Source organism: Schistocerca nitens, chromosome 1 (genome assembly GCF_023898315.1).
Source record: "Schistocerca nitens isolate TAMUIC-IGC-003100 chromosome 1, iqSchNite1.1, whole genome shotgun sequence".
Classification (NCBI taxonomy): domain Eukaryota; kingdom Metazoa; phylum Arthropoda; class Insecta; order Orthoptera; family Acrididae; genus Schistocerca; species Schistocerca nitens.
Window position 1 is genome coordinate 260,214,158 of NC_064614.1, and position 18,574 is coordinate 260,232,731.

General features: G+C 41.4%; 1 protein-coding gene across 1 annotated transcript in view; it reads right to left on the reverse strand.

Moving 5' to 3' along the window:
• The window catches only part of LOC126247573 (zinc finger protein 583-like), a 122,874-nt gene that overhangs the window by 77,185 nt on the left and 27,115 nt on the right, over window positions 1–18,574 (reverse strand). The window contains exons 5-6 of the mRNA XM_049948492.1: window positions 7,348–8,268; window positions 7,043–7,216 (exon numbers count right to left, since the gene is read on the reverse strand). Of these exons, the coding sequence (XP_049804449.1) occupies window positions 7,043–7,216; window positions 7,348–8,268 (1,095 nt within the window). The remainder of the gene's footprint in view (window positions 1–7,042; window positions 7,217–7,347; window positions 8,269–18,574) is intronic.

The following is an 18,574-nucleotide window of genomic DNA, read 5'->3' on the forward strand; positions in this document are numbered from 1 at the left end:
CTTTAAATGGTTGTTGTTTAATACACCGGCATAGAATTTCCCGGCACTTTAGAAAACGAAACTTAGGGGAAAAACAAGTTTTAGAAAGATGTCTGATGTGCAGCAACATGTACACTCCATATTTTCGTATTACGAAAGTATAAATTTGAATTCCACCAAACACCGCATGTTACTTTCTGAAGGATTGAAATCAAGATTGCAATGCACTTTTGTAAGCCAGTTGTAGCTCATGTCAAGTGATCTCGTCAGCCGATAACAGCGGATATTCAGATCATAGGACACGTGATGAAGTCAGCCAATAGCAACATCACTGTAAAGTATCGTGAACACACAAATAGGGAAAGGTAATGTTTTAAATTAATATACATATGTACATAGTGTTGCTACAAGAAAAGAAAAGCTTTTACGTTTAATATTGGTCACTAAGATTAATAAGATGCAAGAGAAGCTAAGCTTTAGCGCACAATGATCATTTTTGCGCGTGTTACACTTTAAAGATACATAAAAAAATGTGCCAGTAAATTTTTTGACGACGACATAAATGTCTGATCTTCTGGGCTCAAAAATATTCCTAATGGTTGCCCTCAAAGATTTGATTTTTGAATGAGAGTCAAATGTTCTATGATTTAAGAAATTCATCGGACATTCGAGCGCACAGACTTCATCTTGTGTAAAAGGAAATTTACTTTGAAAGTAACGCTTTCCAAACAACAACCATTCCCAATATTTTGCCATGATGTTAGAAACAGAATCGTTCCAGCAGTTGCCAGAGCGTGCCAAATAACAGGTGTTGCAGCGCTTGCGCAGCTACGATGACGCAGGAAGCCCATACGTTCATACGTGTAAAACATTAAAAGATCTTACATTAAGTCATAAAAGAAACAAGACATTAGAGGACACTCCAAGAGCATTGGAATTTTGTGAACTATACTAAAATGCATAATTCGACTTAAAGTGCACATTCGTATGTCCAGATTCAGATGTAAATTTTCTTGGAGTACCTGTACTGTATTATCTCATGTTTGGTTCTTTATTAAGACATAATACCATACGTGCTAGAAGATGTAAACGTGAACTTGAAATGCAGCAAACAGTTGAAACTAGCCAATAGTGTGGAATTAAACACTTAGTTTCAAATAAACTGACTGCCTCAGCAGAAAAGATTAGTAAAAGTCAAATTTCTTTAACAAATCGCCAAAAATAACTTCATTGTTCTGCAAGGCGATTAACACTTGACTGTCAGAAACAAAATAAAATCTGAAACTAATTACATATTTTATCCTTCCGCGATTATGTGCATGTATTTTAATTCACTTGATAGCTCCCGGCCACAGAAATCCGTTTTGTTTTCATTTGAAGTGGGAGCAATAAACAAAGAGGAAACAGCAAAATCACTTAACGTAAACACGGGTCACGTGGAGACTACCACCTCCCACTACAACTCTGACTGCTCTGTAAATCAGGTCCGGATCTAGGATATTTCCGAACCGGGGCGATATTAGACAGTGGTGCTCCCCCCTCCCTTGAGCATTTGAGGTAGGACGCCAAAAATTTAAAAATCAACTTTTCAAAAATATCTTCATTTTGTAGCACACATCTTTCTGAAGAGTCTGATACATAAAACATAGATATTCGAGGGAACGTAAGACATGTTATTTGGTCTTAAGTGTGGCCACGCCTCTCCACAAAGCATTCTTCCATCGCACGTCTCTTGTATTTTGCTTTGTGGAATTCAGACATGTAATATTTTGTAATGGAATGGGTGCCAACAAACTATATTCACGCCAGTGGAAATTAAAATGTCCTGTGGTGCCCAGTCGGCCGGTTTGACATCCTGCTCCTCTTTATTGACATCTTGCTCCTCTTTTAAAAAAATCTCGGCATTAATACTGGTTGGGATTATTTGTAACCGGTAGAACAAGAACTCTTCAGAAAATTTGCAGTCTTTACTGACTATTAGCTAATAACTTGCTGATTTGTGTGACACAAAATTAAATATAGGATACATAAAACGAGTAAAGACAAGAGGCAAGCAAGACAGTACATGTTTCTTCAATCGTTAAGTCCTAGCTTCTTTTCTCTCTAATCTTGCCACAGCTTTATATGGCGTACTTTCCTTTCTGGAAAAGAATCTACTACCTCATCAAAGTTCGCTAATGTTTTGCTACATGAAAAAACGAAATGTCGTTGTCTAATACTAGAAAAGCTGTTAATACAAATTGTACCCAAGACTGGTGTGGTTTCTCTATCTGATTACGTGTATTTTGTCACCCCCATTTGTCTACAGGAAAGTTTATTTCTAGATGCGACGGGGATTCCCCTAGCAGAGACATCACGTACACTATGCACGCATTCAAAAATAAACTTACGATTCTTTCAGAAATCGACTTAGAATTTGTTTAAAAATGTTCAAAAACCAACAGGAATGTGTTCAAAATCATGCGAGAAATCAATAGACTACTGTGCGCTGGATGCTTTGTGAAACAAGGTATTTTCCTCAATAATATGAATTTGCCCCCCCCCCCCCCCTCCTGAGACTATCATCCGGGGCAGATAACCTGGTTTGCCCCCCGCCCCCTAGTTCCTGGCCTGTTGCGCATACGTGAATCTGGCACCTTAGGCGCACCAGTAAAATTTTTCCGGATAGCATCAGCATCTGGCTCCTTTCTGCTATTGCTTATACGGCTAACTGCCACACTTCTGTAGCCAGAAGCAGGAGAAGGTACTACTCATACGAGACTCAACTGCACATGCGGATAAGCTCGCTCGCAACCGCTCAAACGAATCTAATGTAAAGTTGTGACATCACGCCCACCGGAGGCATTTTGTTGTTATGAAACATTGCATAGTCTTCCTAAAGCATTTGACACATTTTACTGTTGGCAGACGCTTGTAAGAGAACTGTGTTTTGTTGTTGTATATGGTGAATTTCCTTTGCAACTTAAATTTTATTTTCGTTTCTATTTCTCTCGTTCGTTTTTTATTGCTGTAGTATTATTCTGCAGTAGCGAGATACAGTAATATTCTTTGTTAGAGTATTGGTTCTTACCAGTCAAAGTTACAAAAATTTAACTGCAAACTAAAACAATGAAAAATTCCCGAAATTCTAAAAAATTCCTGGGTTTTTCTCGGTTTTCTCCCGGATGAAAAAATTCCCGGGTTTTTCCCGGATGTCCTGGTTGTCCCAGGTCATATACACCCTGACTGAGAGTGGACTCGTAACAGCTGTCTTAACTACTTAGGTAAGAAACACTACATCTTCCAGTACCAACTTACAGTGCATCCCCCATGCACATGTCGACCATAAAATTCTCCTTGTAGTGCCAGATGACTCTTACCTACCAGGCATTACTAATAGTATTTAAAATCAATACCACTGGGGGCCTCCTGTTCGTCACAGAGCCCTTTAGCTCAATCCAAAAAGAACTCCACCAAGCCAAACCCATCGTAAGTGAGCTCCTTAATCCAGGCATTGTTCGCCAATCAAATAGCAACTGGTCTTCTCCCCTAAACCTTGTGCAAAAGAAAGACGGTTTGGCCAGGCTCTGAGGAGATTATAGGGCTCTTAATGCTCGCCCCATTATAGACAACTATCCGATCCAGCACATACAAGACTTTGCACAGCTGCTTAGTGGTGCACAGGTGTATTAGTGTTTTGGACTGATGCAAAGCCTTTCATCAGATTCCGATGGCCCCAGAGGACATTCCGAAGACCTTGCTCCTGTTGTGAGTGTACTACATAGGAATGGAGTCGAGACAAACTATGAGAAATCTCAATTGCGTGAATGAGACGTCACCTTCCTCGGCCATGCAGTTTCAGCAGATAGCATCTGTCCCACCTCTGACCAGGCTGATTTCAGTAAACACCTTGCTCTTCCCAGTGACTACCATGAGCTGTGCTTGTTTCTCGGCATTATCAACTTTTACAGACAACACATTCCTCAAGTTGCATCCCTTCAGGCCTTCATCACTGATGCCCTTAAAGGCAAAACCATTTTTGGCACTAGGAAGGTTCCATGGACAGAAGATATGATTCAGGCTTTTGATCCACTGAAGTCAGCTCTTTCCCATCCTATTCCAGATCCTCGTATTTCCATTATAACCTATGCAAATGATTTGTCGATACACACAGTGTTACAGCAACACATGGGCAATACAACAAAGCCTTTGAAATTTTTTTCCGAGAAACTGACAGCCTGTCAGTGCAAATGGTCCACATTTGACTGCAAATTACAAGCAGTCTGCGAAGCGGTACGATACTTTCATGATGACTGAGGGCCGTGAGATCATCATCTACAGAGATCACCAATCCCTAAAAGACGCGATACCCCCCCCCCCCCCCCCCTTGTGAACTCTATAACCTCCCCCATTAATATGGACGAGCTTGCCAACCTTCAAGTAAGCGACCCAGAGTAGTCAGAAATGCTTCAGGATTCGAACTGTGTTCTAACACTCGAGCAGTCTTGGGCTCCACAATGCCTATCTTCTGTGACACTTCCACAGGTAGAATCTGCTCGGTCGTCCCCACCTCCCTCCATTGTACAATTTTTGACTCCCTTCACGGCCTTACCCATCCAGGTATTTAAGCTACAACTACAATCATAACAGACCACTTCAACTGGCCGGGGATTAAAAAGGAGTGGATACATGCATATACAGGGTGTTACAAAAAGGTACGGCCAAACTTCCAGGAAACATTCCTTACACACAAATAACGAAAAGATGTTATGTGGACATGTGTCCAGAAACGCTTAATTTCCATGTTAGAGCTCATTTTAGTTTCGTCAGTATGAACTGTCCTTCCTCGATTCACCGCCAGTTGGCCCAATTGAAGGAAGGTAATGTTGACATCGGTGCGACTCACTGCTCTACAGTACTAGCATCAATCACATCAGTACGTAGAATCAACAGGTTAGTGTTCATCACAAACCGATGGATTGGTAGAGGTGGACCAATTCCATGGCCTCCACGCTTTCCTGACCTCAACCCTCTTGACTTTCATTTACCGGGGCATTTGAAAGCTCTTGTCTACGCAACCCCGGTACCAAATGTAGAGACTCTTCGTGCTCGTATTGTGGACGGCTGTGATACAATACGCCATTCTCCAGGGCTGCATCAGCGCATCAGGGATTCCATGTGACGGAGGGTGGATGCATGTATCCTCGCTAACGGAGGATATTTTGAACATTTCCTGTAACAAAGTGTTTGAAGTCACGCTGGTACGTTCTGTTGCTGTGTGTTTCCATTCCATGATTGATGTGATTTGAAGAGAAGTAATAAAATGAGCTCTAACATGGAAAGTAAGTGTTTCCGGACACATGTCCACATAACATATTTTCCTTCTTTGTGTGTGAGGAATGTTTCCTGGAAGTTTGGCCATACCTTTTTGTAACACCCTGTATACCATGCCAAAGGAGCAAAGTCAGAAGACATGTACAACCACCCATTGGAACATTTAGAATACCAAAGGGCAAATTACAACATGTACACATTGATATCATTGGTCCTCTACATCCATCCGACTGCTTCCACTACATCCTGTCTAATACTGATCATACGACATGGTGGGTTGAAGCCATCCCATTCTCCGATATCATGGCTGAGACTATAGATCTTCCCTTTGTCAGCCCCTGTATTGCTCAATTTGGTTGCCCGTCCACTGTTATCAGAGACCAGGCCACCAGTTTGAGTCAGTATTGTTCTCCCACTGGTGCGAGCTCTGTGGATCAGAAAAATTCCACATAACAGCATACCACCCTCAGAGTAATTGTTTAATTGGGAGATGGCATTGTACTCTGAAGGCGGCATGGCCATGGTGGCTCTTGGTCTTCCACACTCCAATAGGTTCTACTCTGGGCGCAAACAGTGCATGAAGACAACCTCCAAGCCTTATTAGCAGAGGTCTTATATGGCGAAGCCCTTGTCCTACCTGCTCAGTTTGTTGAGCCAGTGACCATTCTAACCACAGATGAGCTTCCAGAATTGGTTAAATGAGTGCTCAAATGCATTTCTAAAATACATTAAAATACATACCCACCCTGTCCCCCCTCCCCCCTGCCAAAGACGCATACCATTCCTCATGCATACCTGCATAAAGACCTTGAACACTGCAACTATGTTATGCTTCATGACAACTCAGTCAGAGCCATATTCCAGCCCCCCTATTCTGGCCTGCACAGAGTGCTTAGAAGAGGACAGAACACTTTCAACATTCTATTTAATGGGAAGAAGGAAACAGTGTCTGTTAATCGGCTCAAGCCAGCCTGGTGTTTAGCTGACTCCCCCCCCTGCTCACCAGTATGGATGGTGATTCCGATTCTACAGTTGTTGGTCCACAGGGGAAATTACCATTTCTCTTCCAAGTGATTCCTTTAGGGATCCTGCACTCCCCCAAATGCAGTCTCTCTTCCTCTGCATGTGATTCTGTTCTTTTATGTAGATCACTGTTCCATGTCAATATCTACAGTCTTCCCATTGATGACCTATCTATTGCAAAGTGTGACAGCACCAACTTCATCTTCAATGTTCCTTCAACCCCACCACACTACACATTGTTGCACTACAACAGTGCCTGGCAGAGGGAATACAATCTCAGAAACCGTAGTTGTGAGCATGAAAAAATATGTAACTGATGCGGTGTTTCTTTATTTAAATAATGAAGACACAACTGCTGGCTTCTCAAAAAACCAATAATGATGAACGAAATTAAGTCAAACATTTCTACTTTCCAGAGAGTTAACCAGTTCCAGTTATGTTAGTAGGTAAAGAGTAGAAAATTCAGATAAACTTTATTGGATAATAAACAAGCTGCTAGCAAGTATTCTGATGCCTGTTATGTACGTATATCATAAATAAACTATTAAAATGAAAGGGGGGATCCTACAAATAATTTTTATCTCTTAAAAAGTTATTTCCCACACATTTTACATTTTCTTGCATTTTACACCATTTTTTGAAGACCCTCAAAAATAGTAAAAGCGTGTTTCCACTGTATACAATGACAGGAAGCACACACTAAGCAAAACTACCGTCTTATTCTTACCTTATTGATATGTTTGTTCCTTTGATGTCTTATCAGAAGTTTATGATGGAGTGTTCGATAAGTGCACAAATCACACGACAGTTCTGACTCACTGTGAGTAAGTTCATGACGGCGTAAGTTTCCTAAACGAATGGTTTTGAAGCTGCATTTTTCACACTGATAAATGTTTGAAACCTGAAATACATACTTCAGTATCATATAAACAGAAATTCACACTGAATTTTAATAAACTGCACATTACATATCGATGAAGTAAACCATTGGGAACCATGTAGTAGATACACAAAAACCATTTATGTAATTACCTGCTCATGCAGCTGCTTATGGCGTTGATAATGACTTTCACGCTTTGATTTGAATGAACACTGGGAACAGAAGAATTTAAATGGTGCCAGTTCTTCATAATTTTTTCTTCTCACTTTCTTGTTTGTATCTTCTGAAGCTTCCTTTCCTTGTGATATTTCTGTGGCATTTTTATCTCCTTGGAAAGTATCCACATTAGAACCTTTAATTTCTACAGGGAAGCAAACTACAGCATCTGCTACACTTCCCTTCTGGGGCATGCTGAATTTTGCATTTCTTTCACTCTCAGCAGAAATACTGACTGGAGCTTGTGACGGAGAAGAATTTTTAGGAATTTTGTTAGGGGTTTGAGAGTGAGACGTTTGTCTTTTATTTTGTACTTTAAAATCATTAGGCACCATGCAACAGCATTCCTCCGCAGTTTTTTCTGTATCTGAAGTATTCTCAGAATGTTGGGACTGAACAGTGTTCTCATAAGCAAGGTCATTTTTATGATTAGTTTTGGAGGTGGAATGATCTGTGTCTGGAGAACTATGATCACATACAAAAGCATTACCTTCTGCTGATGGATCATCTATTTCTAATTTTACAGCTGAAGCTGCTGTATGAGTTTTTTCACGTACAACAAAATGTAAAAAATTTTCTATCTTATTCTTGCTATTGTAATCACACTGCACTTTTTTAATGTGTTTCCCGACATCACTGACTCCATTTGGTTGAGGTATAACCTTAGCTTCAGATGACTGCACCCTTGATGCCAAATGTACATGGTTTGCCTTGGAACTTTCTCGTAAATTCACGTTCTTCTTCTGTGTTAGTACATCAGCAAAAGCTGAAGAGCTAACTGTTATATTAACGTAAACTTCATTTCGTTCTGAATTATTTTCTTGAGATACATTTTTTCTGTCATGTGTAGAACTTATCTGGAAAAAAAAAGTTACGTATGTTAAAAGAAAATATCAGAAAATTGTTCATCAATCAAACAGTTCTGCACAATAGATGCAACAGTTTATCATTATGGGGCTATTATTCTACATTTACATACATACTCTGCAAGCCACCACATGGTGCATGGAAGAGGGTACTTGTACCACTACCACTATTAGCCATTCTCTTTCCTTTCACTCTCATAAATAGATTGTACATATGGCTCCGTATGAGCCCAAATTTCTCTTATCTTTTCTTTGCGGGCCTTACTTAAAATGTTCATTAGCATTCTTAATGAAAGCTCGTATTTAGACATGTCTTTAACTATACATTCACGACCACATGTTAATGTCAGATGCAAATTAACGGAGCTGAAAATATGAAATAAAGTGTACAGGTTGCTCCTACAGTCTAACTATTATCTAGAATTTATCCTTAAATTATTTACATGTGTTGTTCAGTTATAATTCAGTGTGGCCTATGTGTGGAGGTTGTTTGTTGCCTAGAAACTTGTATTGCTGACAAACTGGCTTGTATGCACTTGGTATGTACAGCCAAGAATGAATACAGGGAAGGAATTGCCTGCTGAAAATCATACGCTGACAGCTTGCCACCACATCAGGAGTAACTGCTACTCTTCACTTGCACTGGCACTCAGCTTGCTAGGACATACTTACCTAACACCTTCATAGACCTAGATCCAAAATGGCAAAGTTCTTTTCTATCACGATCACTCTCTGAACCTGCAGCTACTACTACGTCATCAGCAAATCTGATGCAGTATGTCTTTTCACTATCAATTAATTTCCTTTGTTTTCTCTTTCAAATTTTGCATTCCTTCTTCATTTTATATATTCAGCAGGTATGGAGACACAGAACAGTCCTGCCTCAGTCCTTTTCTGATTTTAGCACCCTTTTATATTAATTTCCATGCTCTAATATGTCGGCCCCCGGTAGCTGAGTGGTCAGTGCGACAGACTGTCAATCCTAAGGGCCCGGGTTCAATTCCCGGCTGGGTTGGAGATTTTCTCCGCTCAGGGACTGGGTGTTGTGTTGTCCTAATCATCATCATTTCATCCCCATTGACGTGCAAGTCCCCGAAGTGGCGTCAAATCGCACCAGGCGAGCGGTCTACCCGATGTGAGGCCCTCGTCACACGCCATTATTATTATTATGCTCTAATATATGTGTAGTTCATAAACTATTTTTCTCTCCTTCCAGTCTAGCTAAATTTTCTTCATATTCCAAACTAATCTGCTCCAATTCATGGATCATTTGAGGAAACAACATGCACTTCTAAATGAGAGGAATCCATTGCAGTACATGGATTTCATGAAAACTTACTATTTACCTCTTTAATCTTGCACATAAAACTGTGAAATTTTTCTACACTCAACATCAACAAAAAAAAAAAAAAAAAAAGAGTTGTGCCAAATATGAAGATCTACTGCTCATTTTCAACAAAGTAGCTTACTACTGTGCTTCACAAGCAGAGGTCACAGTTTCATGTCCCATGATAGGGTATTTGATATCATTAAAATCAAACTGAGAAAACTTGAAACCATAACCTTATCATCACACTATTATGAGGTTCTGAGCGCTCATTTTATCTGTAGGGTTCTTGAGAATTGGCATGTGTACGATTTCGAGACCACTGCACACAGTTTAATACAAGAGAAGCTACCATTCAAAATTTTTGTAGCTAGAATATTTTTTTTATAAATAAGGAAACCAAGTTAGTGCCATCTGCAAAGTCTAAACAACATACTACTTTTCTTTGATTGTGTTGAAGTGAAGAAAACTAACAGAGACAGTTTCAAGTACAATGATCAATCACCTGTAAGAAAACCTAGAAACCATGTGACTGTCAAAAAAAGCTGACAGTGTAAAGAAACTTGAGACATTTGTTACTACATCATCAGAAGCCCAAGAGTTCTATGAGAAGGCCCTAGAGTGTAGCAGTGAATGTGACAATGAAAATAATGAAGTACAGTTCTATAATCAACCAATTTATTGAATTACTGTTTGTTCACTACATTAAAGTAAACTAGGGCATTACTGCTACAAAATAATCACTCTGTAGATTTTAAGTTTTGGAATAAATCATGTTTTTTTCACATTTTCTGTTTGCAACTGAAAGTGCATAGAAAATAAACTTCCTGGCAGATTAAAACTGTGTGCCGGACCGAGACTCGAGCTCGGGACCTTTGCCTTTCGCAGGCAAGTGCTCTACCAACTGAGCTACCCAAGCACGACTCACGCCCCGTCCTCACAGGTTTACTTCTGCCAGTACCTCGTCTCCTACCTGTGAGGACGGGGCGTGAGTCGTGCTTGGGTAGCTTAGTTGGTAGAGCACTTGCTCGCGAAAGGCAAAGGTCCGGAGTTCGAGTCTCGGCCCGGCACACAGTTTTAATCTGCCAGGAAGTTTCATATCAGCGCACACTCTGCTGCAGAGTGAAAATCTCATTCTGAGTGCATAGAAAAGTTTTTCCATCATTGTATTATGTATCCTATTAGTTATAGGGAGCTCCAACGTTAGGCGGGTTATGGAGCCCCTCAGGAAAATAGCGGGTAGGTCGGGGAAGAATGCCAGTGTGCACTCGGTGTGCTTGCCGGGGGGTCTCGTCCGTAATGTGGAGGAGGCCCTTCCGGCAGCTATTGAACGCACTGGGTGTGACCGGCTGCAGATAGTAGCACATGTCGGAACGAATGACGCCTGCCGCTTGGGTTCTGAGGCCATCCTTGGTTCCTTTCGGCGGCTGGCTGATTTGGTGAAGACAACCAGCATCGCACGCGGAGTGCAAGCTGAGCTTAATATCTGCAGCATAGTGCCCAGAGTCGATCGCGGTCCTCTGGTTTGGAGCCGTGTGGAGGGTCTAAACCAGAGGCTCAGACGACTCTGCGACTATAATGGTTGCAAATTCATCGACCTCCGTTATTGGGTGGAGAACTGTAGGGCCCCCCTAGACAGGTCAGGCGTGCACTACACACCGGAAGCAGCTACTAGGGTAGCAGAGTACGTGTGGCGTGCACACGGGGGTTTTTTAGGTTAGAGGGACCCCCCCTTGGGCGAAACGATAAAATACCTGACGGCTTACCAGAGAGAACATCAGCATCGTTGATAAAGAACGTCCGTCCTCAGAGACCAAAAACAGGAAAAGTTAACGTAATATTGGTAAACTGCAGGAGTATCCAGGGCAAGGTTCCTGAATTAGTATCGCTTATTGAAGAAAATAGTGCGCATATAGTATTAGGAACGGAAAGTTGGTTAAAACCGGAAGTGAACAGTAACGAAATCCTAGACACAGAATGGAATATATACCGCAAGGATAGGATAAACGCCAATGGTGGAGGAGTATTTATAGCAGTAAAGAATTCAATAATATCCAGTGAAGTTATTAGCGAATGCGAATGTGAAATAATCTGGGTTAAGTTAAGTATCAAAGGTGGGTCAGATATGATAGTCGGATGCTTCTATAGACCACCTGCATCAGCAACCGTAGTAGTTGAGCGCCTCAGAGAGAACCTGCAGAACGTCGTGAAGAAGTTTCATGATCATACTATTGTAATAGGGGGAGACTTCAATCTACCAGGTATAGAATGGGATAGTCACACAATCAGAACTGGAGCCAGGGACAGAGACTCTTGTGACATTATCCTGACTGCCTTGTCCGAGAATTACTTCGAGCAGATAGTTAGAGAACCAACTCGTGAAGCTAACGTTTTAGACCTCATAGCAACAAATAGACCGGAACTTTTCGACTCCGTGAATGTAGAAGAGGGTATCAGTGATCATAAGTCAGTGGTTGCATCAATGACTACAAGTGTAATAAGAAATGCCAAGAAAGGAAGGAAAATATATTTGCTTAACAAGAGTGATAGGGCACAAATCGCAGAATATCTGAGTGACCACCATCAAACGTTCATTTCTGAGGAAGAGGATGTGGAACAAAAATGGAAAAAATTCAGAAACATCGTCCAGTACGCCTTAGATAAGTTCGTACCGACTAAGGTCCAAAGCGAGGGGAAAGATCCACCGTGGTATAACAATCATGTACGAAAGGTACTACGGAAACAAAGAAAGCTTCATCATAGGTTTAAGAGTAGTCGAATCATAGCTGATAAGGAAAAGCTGAACGAAGCGAAAAAGAGCGTAAAGAGAGCAATGAGAGAAGCATTCAACGAATTCGAACATAAAACATTGGCAAACAATCTAAACAAGAACCCTAAAAAGTTTTGGTCATATGTAAAATCGGTAAGCGGATCTAAATCCCCTATTCAGTCACTCGTTGACCACGATGGCACCGAAACAGAGGACGACCGAAGAAAGGCAGAAATACTGAATTCAGTGTTCCGAAACTGTTTCACTGCGGAAAATCGTAACACGGTCCCTGACTTCAGCCGTCGCACGGACGCCAAAATGGAAAATATTGAAATAAACGATATCGGAATTGAAAAACAACTGCTATCACTTAGTAGCGGAAAAGCATCCGGACCAGACGAGATACCCGTAAGATTCTACAGTGATTATGCTAAAGAACTTGCCCCCTTTCTATCAGCAATTTATCGTAGATCTCTGGAAGAACGTAAAGTACCTAGCGACTGGAAGAAAGCGCAGGTCGTTCCCATTTTCAAGAAGGGTCATAAATCAGATGCGAATAATTATAGGCCTATTTCGCTTACGTCAATCTGTTGTAGAATAATGGAACATGTTTTATGTTCTCGTATTATGACGTTCTTAGATAATACAAATCTCCTTCATCATAACCAACATGGATTCCGCAAACAGAGATCATGTGAAACTCAGCTCGCCCTATTTGTCCAAGAAATTCACAGTGCCGTAGACACTGGCGAGCAGATTGATGCCGTATTCCTGGACTTCAGGAAGGCATTTGATACGGTTCCGCACTTACGTTTAGTGAAAAAAATACGAGCTTACGGAATATCGGACCAGGTTTGTGATTGGATTCAGGATTTCCTAGAAGAAAGAACACAACATGTCATTCTTAACGGTTCAAAATCTGCAGATGTAGAGGTAATTTCGGGAGTACCGCAAGGAAGCGTGATAGGACCTTTATTGTTTACAATATACATAAATGACTTAGTTGACAACATCGGTAGCTCCGTGAGGCTATTTGCAGATGACACGGTTGTCTACAAGAAAGTAGCAACATCAGAAGACTCGTACGTACTCCAGGAAGACCTGCAGAGGATTAATGAATGGTGCGACAGCTGGCAGCTTTCCCTAAACGTAGATAAATGTAATATAATGCGCATACATAGGGGCAGAAATCCATTCCAGTACGATTATGCCATAGGTGGTAAATCATTGGAAGCGGTAACGACCGTAAAATACTTAGGAGTTACTATCCGGAGCGATCTGAAGTGGAATGATCACATAAAACAAATAGTGGGAAAAGCAGGCGCCAGGTTGAGATTCATAGGAAGAATTCTAAGAAAATGTGACTCATCGACGAAAGAAGTAGCTTACAAAACGCTTGTTCGTCCGATTCTTGAGTATTGCTCATCAGTATGGGACCCTTACCAGGTTGGATTAATAGAAGAGATAGACATGATCCAGCGAAAAGCAGCGCGATTCGTCATGGGGACATTTAGTCAGCGCGAGAGCGTTACGGAGATGCTGAACAAGCTCCAGTGGCGGACACTTCAAGAAAGGCGTTACGCAATACGGAGAGGTTTATTATCGAAATTACGAGAGAGCACATTCTGGGAAGAGATGGGCAACATATTACTACCGCCCACATATATCTCGCGTAATGATCACAACGAAAAGATCCGAGAAATTAGAGCAAATACGGAGACTTACAAGCAGTCGTTCTTCCCACGCACAATTCGTGAATGGAACAGGGAAGGGGGGATCAGATAGTGGTACAATAAGTACCCTCCGCCACACACCGTAAGGTGGCTCGCGGAGTATAGATGTAGATGTAGATGTAGATGTACTTGTGAAATATACTGTTCAAATAATTCAATAAAATGTGTTTCCTGAAAATTTCGTTTTTTGTAGAAGTCTATTTTTGTGAAAAAAACTTATGTTTTTATTTATTTGTTTTAAATATATTCAGGTGTATCTTATAAACATGGGATGAAATGAACAGCGTAATTTGTGCAATTAACTGCCTATGCTGTTGTAGACATAGTTATTATTCTGCTTATTATGAAATCCTCTGGTAAATTTATTGTATCAATAGGATTACATATACTGAACAGTTATGTCTGGTTTTCTTTTCCTGTAGTTCATTTGTATTATTTTATCCCATTTTTATTTTCCATTTCACTAACTTCACTATTTCAATTATACTACATTTTATTTAATTTTAATCACCATACTGGTAACTACTGGTTATTGCTTCCTTTGTTCCTCCAGAAAAGTCTTCCCTGTTTCCTCTTCCACTCCTTCTAGATGCCACTGACTTAGATTATTCTTGTTCTTCTTCATGTGATGTTACATTTAATTAACAACAGTATATGATCACAGTCTAGATCTGGTCGTAGATGACTGGGAAGTTTTAACCTGGCCCTATGTTTAACTCAAATGTAGTCTGATTGGTATCTTCCAGCATTTGGTGCAATTCATGTACACTTTCCTTTAAGAAGGATTTTAAAGAGTGTCTCAGTAATTATCAATAATTACCAGCTCATTTTGACTGCAGAAATGAATAATCATTTTGCCTATTTCATTGGTTTCTCCTTATCTACAGCTCTTGGTTCACATCCACATCCAACCATCTGGATTTAAGTTTTCTGTTATTTTCCTAAATTGCTCCAGCAAATCCTGGGATGGTTCCTTTGAAAGGGCATGGCCGATTTCTTTCCCTATACCTGAAACAATCGGATCTTGTGCTCTTTCTCTAATGACCTCGCTGTCAATTACCTCAATGTTTACATGACTTTAAACCCTAACCTTCCTTCCTTCATCTAAAGCTTTTGTGTGTGTGTGTGTGTGTGTGTGTGTGTGTGTGTGTGTGTGCGCACACATATTTCTGCTTATGTCTGTATATGTGTGGATGGATATGTGTGTGTGTGTGCGAGTGTATACCCGTCCTTTTTTCCCCCTAAGGTAAGTCTTTCCGCTCCCGGGATTGGAATGACTCCTTACCCTCTCCCTTAAAACCCACATCCTTTCGTCTTTCCCTCTCCTTCCCTCTTTCCTGATGAGGCAACAGTTTGTTGCGAAAGCTTGAATTTTGTGTGTTTGTTTGTGTGTCTATCAAACTGCCAGCGCTTTCGTTCGGTGAGTCACATCATCTTTGTTTTTAGATATATTTTTCCCATGTGGAATGTTTCCCTCTGTTATACTGTATATAATATGATATCTCTTGTGGTGTGGACCCCACTGCACACATCAACACTGACTTAGGCCTTCACAGTGCCGGATTATATGCAGGAGCCTGGGGTGATCCCATCAGAGAAGGCAGCTGAGGATCAGCACCAACTCAATAGAAATGCCTCAGTGGTCAGTTTCAGTTACTCAGTTTCCATGGTAATGTCAGATGGTGCCACCCCACCCCACCTCTCCCTTCTATCCCCAAGCGGCAACTACAGGAGCAAAATATACAAGTAGTGTGCGGTCTGGGGGAGAAGCCACTGAGGAAGGTAGCTGGTCAGTGTCCGTGGTGGGCATCACTGGGGAAAGTTGAGGTACAACAAGTTTCGATGGGAAATCCTAAAGTTGTCATGGAACCAGAGGGTCCACCATGGGTGGAGAAAAAGGTGAATGCCAACCAGGATGTTGGAGGTGAAGACAGTTACATTGGTGGTGCTGAAGTCGGTGGGCGGAGGCCATGGTATAAAACACGAACCCATGGTGAGTGGAGATTGTCCCATTAGTCTAGGCTGGCTGGTGCCCAAACTGATGCGCCCAGACTGGAGTGCCCAGTTGGGAGGGAGAGACCTTAGTGATGATGTGCACCAGTGGTGAGTGCAGTATAACCAAAATGGTGCAGTGAGGATAACCATGAAGCTGCTCCTCTGGACCGCAGCCTTTGATCTTGGTAGCTCTGTAAGCTGCTGGAAAGCTACAGAGAGCATTAGATATAGTTTTTGACATCATTTCCTTGTGGAGATGGTTTTAAAGGTGCGATAAAGTATACTGCATGGCTTTTGAAGACTGGGTGAAAGTGTGAAGGTGTTGAGAATCTCATTAAGAGTGCAAAACCATTCGAAGTCACAGGAGGTAAAAACCATCCCCTTATCAGAAACTGAGATATGGTGTGCCTTCAAGGGCAAATACTTTTTCCAAGCCCATGATAGTAGCATCAGTAGTGACCTGATACATGTGTAACACAAAAGGGAAGTGTAAAAAGGAATCAATCATGATCAACCACATGAGTCCAAAAAACAGACAAGTAAAATCTAAGTGGTTGTGCTCCTGTAGTTTTACAGTATAAGGTCAGAGAGAGAGAGAGAGAGAGAGAGAGAGAGAGAGAAAGAGAGAGAGAAAACCACAGGGAAGGTGCTGCTTACTGGGCCAGACAGGCGGAACACTGGCAGACCAGGTCTGCAATGCTGGACTCAATATTTGACCAGAGTCATAGTCAAATCAAATTTTTCATCCAGGGCACCCTCCGATGGGCAGTGTGAAGGCTGAAAAGATAGAGGAATCAGGATGCAGTGGTATTTGCCTGAGAACAACAACAGAAGGCCTTGATTTAGGTGTAGCTGGTGCTGCCTTGATCAACAGGAATGAATTTCTGGATTGGGAGGCATGTTCGGCCATTTGTGTTGTACAAAGTGAATATGACGTCAATTATCGGGTTCTTGAAAGTGGCCTTCATTAGGTCACAAAATATTAAGGAAAGGTGGAAACAGTCTGATCCAGATCTGAATCAAGCTAGAAACACACAAATTCCTGTTGTCAGAGGCTGGGTTAGGTCCAATGGGGAATTGGGACAGTGGGTCCGCATTTGCGTGTAATGTCACTGCTTGATAATGGATAGAATAATGACAAGTACAATGCCCAATGTTAAAGGCAATGGGTGGTTTGATTTGGTAGGGGATGCTTGGGGCCAAGATGGTGAACAACAGACAACAATCCATGACAAGATGAAATTTCTGCCCACAAAGGAATAATTTAAATTCCTCAACTGCATGAATAACAGCAAGGGCCTCACACTATTTGAGAATAGCATTGCTGAGAAGCAGTTAAGGTCTTGGAGGCATACATGACAGGGTGTTCGATGGCATCAGTGTAATAATAGGAGATGACTGTGCATATATCATGGGGCGGATGCATCAATTGCTACTACCAGATGTGAACCATGCATATTATGTCATTTAGCATGGATCCTGTTTAAGGAACTCCTTTAAAGCGTGGAAAATTTGAAAGCCAGGTGACCATTTGAAACACATGCCTTGGTGCCACAGTTAGTTCAGTGGGTAAAAGAATTCTGCTAGGTCTGCAACAAATTGGCCACAGCAGTTAATCTAACCTAAAAACACTTGTAAGTTTTTAACATTCATGAGGAGCTGCACTTTACTGATTGCTACAACATAATCCTTTGCTGGTTCCAGTTTATTTTCCTAGAGGTTAAATCCTAAATATGACTGCATATAAGAGCAATTGGGCATGCCACATGTAAGTCCTGATGTTGCCAGCCCCCAAAATGAAAGCTTGAGGTTGTGAAGGTGATCTACGGAGTTGCATCTGTGAGAATAAATAAATAAAAACACATCAGATTAAGTAGCACAGTTGGGAATGTCCTGTAGCAGATGATACACAAAACACTCAAATATGGCAGGGACTGAAGAGATTCCAAAAGATAACAGATTTTAACAATAAAGGCCTTATTGCATGTTTATCAGCAGATAAGTGTGATGCTGCATCCAATGGGGATTTGAAAATATGCCTCCATGAGGAGGCAAAGAATTCATCCAGGGCTGGTAGAGGATAAGTTTCCACCTCAACTTGTGCATTGGTTGTTACTTTGAAATCGACACAAAGCCTCAAGATGCTGTTAGGTTTGCATATTGTTGATAGTTAGTGATCCACTGTCTACGGAGAATAGACATTTATACTTCTTCATGAGTGAGCCTATCCAGCTCTGTTTTGAGATTAGTGGCCCATTGACTATGAGGAGGAGGAGGAGGAGGAGGAGGAGGATATTAGTGTTTAACGTCCCGTCGACAACGAGGTCATTAGAGACAGAGCGCAAGCTCGGGTGAGGGAAGGATGGGGAAGGAAATCGGCCGTGCCCTTTCAAAGGAACCATCCCGGCATTTGCCTGAAGCGATTTAGGGAAATCACGGAAAACCTAAATCAGGATGGCCGGAGACGGGATT